The sequence below is a fragment of the Cystoisospora suis genome (assembly GCF_002600585.1).
Source record: "Cystoisospora suis strain Wien I chromosome Unknown contig_2743, whole genome shotgun sequence".
NCBI classification, from domain to species: domain Eukaryota; phylum Apicomplexa; class Conoidasida; order Eucoccidiorida; family Sarcocystidae; genus Cystoisospora; species Cystoisospora suis.
The window spans coordinates 183-3,652 of record NW_027155539.1 but is presented as its reverse complement, the minus strand read 5'-3'; the positions used below and the strand labels follow the sequence as shown (position 1 = coordinate 3,652).

Sequence of the window (3,470 nt, the reverse complement as noted above, 5' to 3'; positions counted from 1 at the left end):
TTTCTCTTTTTCTTTCTTTCTGTTGTGTGTAGGTACATTTGGGACGGTAAAGTTAGTTCGCCACGAGCCGACGAATATTCGCTATGCCTTGAAGTGTGTCTCTCGCAAGAGTGTCGTGGCGTTGAACCAGCAGCACCACATACGTCTGGAGAGAGAAATTATGGCGGAGAATGACCACCCTTTCATTATTCGACTAGGTAAAATAGATAGATAGACAGATCGATAGATCAGGCAGGCCCTGCTAAAGACAAAGAAGAAGAAAGGTGTACTAAGAGAGAGCAGTCAGTCAATAAAGGGATGGATGGATGGACGATGCTAGGTAGTTCATATCTAGATCTCTATAGATTCTTAAACGTATCAGTTCTATCTACTTAATGGGCTCTATTCTTATCACATCAAGACTAGATACCCATATACAGACGTACATAGATAGATAGATTAAAGATAGATTAAAGATAGACAGATAGATTAAAGATAGGTAACTAGACAGGTTTGCTCTGGGGAGCCTTTCTGAACGTCGAGTCATCTTCTTTCTTCAAGTAGATCTTCTTAGCTATCTTTAATCTATCTGTCATCTCTTCAGTCTGTCTATCCATCCATCTTCATCTATCTATCTGTCTATCTTCATCTATCTTTAATCTATCTTCATCTATCTTTAATCTATCTATCTATCTCGTCTATAGACTTTTTTTCTTCTTTTTCTTCTTCACCTGATACACTCGACTGTGTCTGTCTCTTTCTTTCGTTCTTTCTGTCTCCTTCTCTCTTCTTTCTTCGTCTATAAGATCCTCTTACTCATCATGACAAGACTCTTCTTCTCTTCTGTCTCGACCTGTTGTCTTCCCTCCATCTTATCTTTCTTTCTTTCTTTTTCTTTCTTGCTTTTCTCTTCAGTGCGTACTTTTCGAGATAAGGAGTTCTTGTACTTTCTGACGGAGCTTGTGACAGGAGGGGAGTTGTATGACGCCATTCGTAAATTAGGTCTCTTAGGAAGATCCCAGGCGCAGTTCTATCTAGCCTCCATCATTCTCGCGATCGAATACTTACACGAAAGAAACATCGCCTACAGGGTAAGTGCAGAGCGAAGACCATGCTGACTGCTATGCGAATGAATGAGAAGAAGTATAGCATGGAAGGTAGGCAGATACACTAGAGAGGGGTTCATAGTGAGAGTTTTGACGGATGGAAGAGAATTTTGTCGAGTGAAGTCTTCTATAAAGAAGAAGAAGAGGAAAAGGAAAAGGAGTAAGATGCCTGGAGAGCTCTATGTCACATGAAGAAGATTCACGCGCTCTCTCTCTTTCTCTCTCTGTCTCCTTGTGTTCTCCTTGTACAAAGCAACTTCCTACATAGCAAGCTCCCATACATGTGTATAGATGGAGATGATAGGATAAAGACGCATAGACCCGAGATGTATAGATAGACATAGACATATGTGTCTCTTGTGAACAGGAGGGGCTTGTCATTCATATCCATGTGTGCGTGTAGAGAGTCGGGCAATCCATTCAGTCTTCTCATACCTTAAAAGGATGAGGCACACATACACCTACATATAGACATACACATACATACATCTTGGTAGATTTCGATTTCCTTCCTGTCTAGCTGCGATATAGATATCTCTCATCCAATATGTCTGTATATACATATGTGTATCAGCAATAGATAGGAGAAAGTGTTGTCGGTATAGAGGACTTTTCTTTCAAGCTTGAGAAAAGAACAAGACAGAATATTCCTTTATTTTCAGTGGAGACCTCTGACTATCTTTCATCGATGGACTTCTTCTTTCTCTTTCATGGAGGTTCGGTTGCTGAGGGCTGATCCTTTTCTTTTTCTCTCTCTTTCTTTCTCTTTAGGATCTGAAGCCGGAGAATATCTTGTTGGATAGTCAGGGGTATGTGAAGCTGATCGACTTCGGGTGTGCAAAGAAAATGCAAGGAAGGGCTTATACACTCGTAGGGACACCCCACTACATGGCTCCTGAAGTCATTCTAGGTAAACCTACTCTCTTCCAAATCTCTTACCTAACTCTCTTTCTCTCTAATTCCTTCTTTTCTTGATACCCATGTCCGACGAGTTCTCGCAGATACATTCAACATACATAGATTAATATAGATAGATAGATTGATAGTTCAAACATAGATAGATAGATAGATTAAAGATAGATAGATAGATAATAGAGGTTTGAGGTGGGGGAGTCTGTATGTCTGTACGGATGACTTTGTGTAGGTGGTAGGTGTATGGATCTGCAGTGTGTGTTTGGTTGAAGAGAGAGAGAGAGAAGGCTCCGGTGGACTGAAGGATTTTTCCTCTTCCTCTTCTTCTTCCTCTTCTTCTTCATCTTCGTCTTCTTTCTCTCTCAGACTTCGTGTGTTCGAGTGAGAAGCTCGATGTGGAAGAATCAATAGATTTCTTTCCTGCGATGCCGCATGTCTGTGCGGAGGAGAAGTGCAGTTGTATCGCCTTCCCTGCGGATCTTTTCCGTGAGAGAGAAAGAAAGAAAGAGTCAGTCTCATCATCATCATCATCCTTTAGGTGGATCAAACTCCCTCTTCTTTTGCGGAGTGTGTTGAATGTGTATGTAGGGAACATGGCACAATAGGGATAGAGAGAGAAAGAGGAGTGTTTCACATCTTCTTTCTTTCTTTCTTTCTTTTCTTCTCTCAGCTTTCTGTATTTCTTCTTTCGTCTCTTCTTTGTGTTTTCATACGTTATCATTCCTTCCTCCCTCTCTCTCTCTCTCTCCAGTCGATCTTTTCTTCTCCCCTCCTGCTCTCTGATAAAGCACACAGGGCAAGAAGAGTCATCCTTGTCTCCTTCTCAGAGCTCTTCTCTCTATCTCTTTCCTTCATTCTTTCTCACTCTTTCTTTCATTCTTTGTCACTCTTTCTTTCCCACTCTTTCTCTTCCATTCTGTAGGTAAAGGTTACACCTTGACAGCAGATACGTGGGCGTTTGGAGTTTGTCTGTATGAATTTATGTGCGGACCCTTGCCTTTCGGGAATGACGCAGAAGATCAACTCGAAATCTTCAGAGACATTCTCACAGGTACCGAAAGACAGAAACACTCACAGAAAGAAAGANNNNATAGATAGATAGATAGCTAGGAGAAGATGACCTCGGGATAGACGACAAGATAGGGAAGGAGACTGTGCGTGGGTGTGTAAGGAAAGTCATGTTGAACCGAGAGAGAGAAGATAGAAGAATGTCTGTTGTATCTAGTAGAAAAGAACACTATCCACCCCCCCTTACTCTCTCTCTTCTTCTTCTTGGGCTCCTGACTGCATTCATCTGTCTGTCTATCTCTATGTGTATGTGTGAAGCACATCATACATCCCTCGTGAGACAAACGAGCACAGAGAGAAACATTTTCTTCTCATATAGATATAGGTGCACTTGGACTTCCCCTCTCTTGTTCTCTCTTTGATCAAGATTCTATCTCTCTCTCGCTCCTTATTTCTTCTTCACTC

General features: G+C 41.5%; 1 protein-coding gene across 1 annotated transcript in view; it reads left to right on the top strand.

Annotated features, from left to right (window-relative positions):
• The window catches only part of CSUI_005662 (cgmp-dependent protein kinase), a gene marked incomplete at its 3' end in the record, with an annotated part of 24,627 nt that extends 21,532 nt beyond the window's left edge, over positions 1–3,095 (top strand). The window contains exons 15-19 of the mRNA XM_068065832.1: positions 33–197; positions 895–1,070; positions 1,857–1,995; positions 2,270–2,368; positions 2,920–3,095. Coding sequence (XP_067922183.1) covers positions 33–197; positions 895–1,070; positions 1,857–1,995; positions 2,270–2,368; positions 2,920–3,095 — 755 coding nt within the window. The remainder of the gene's footprint in view (positions 1–32; positions 198–894; positions 1,071–1,856; positions 1,996–2,269; positions 2,369–2,919) is intronic.
• Positions 3,096–3,470: the final 375 nt, after the last annotated feature.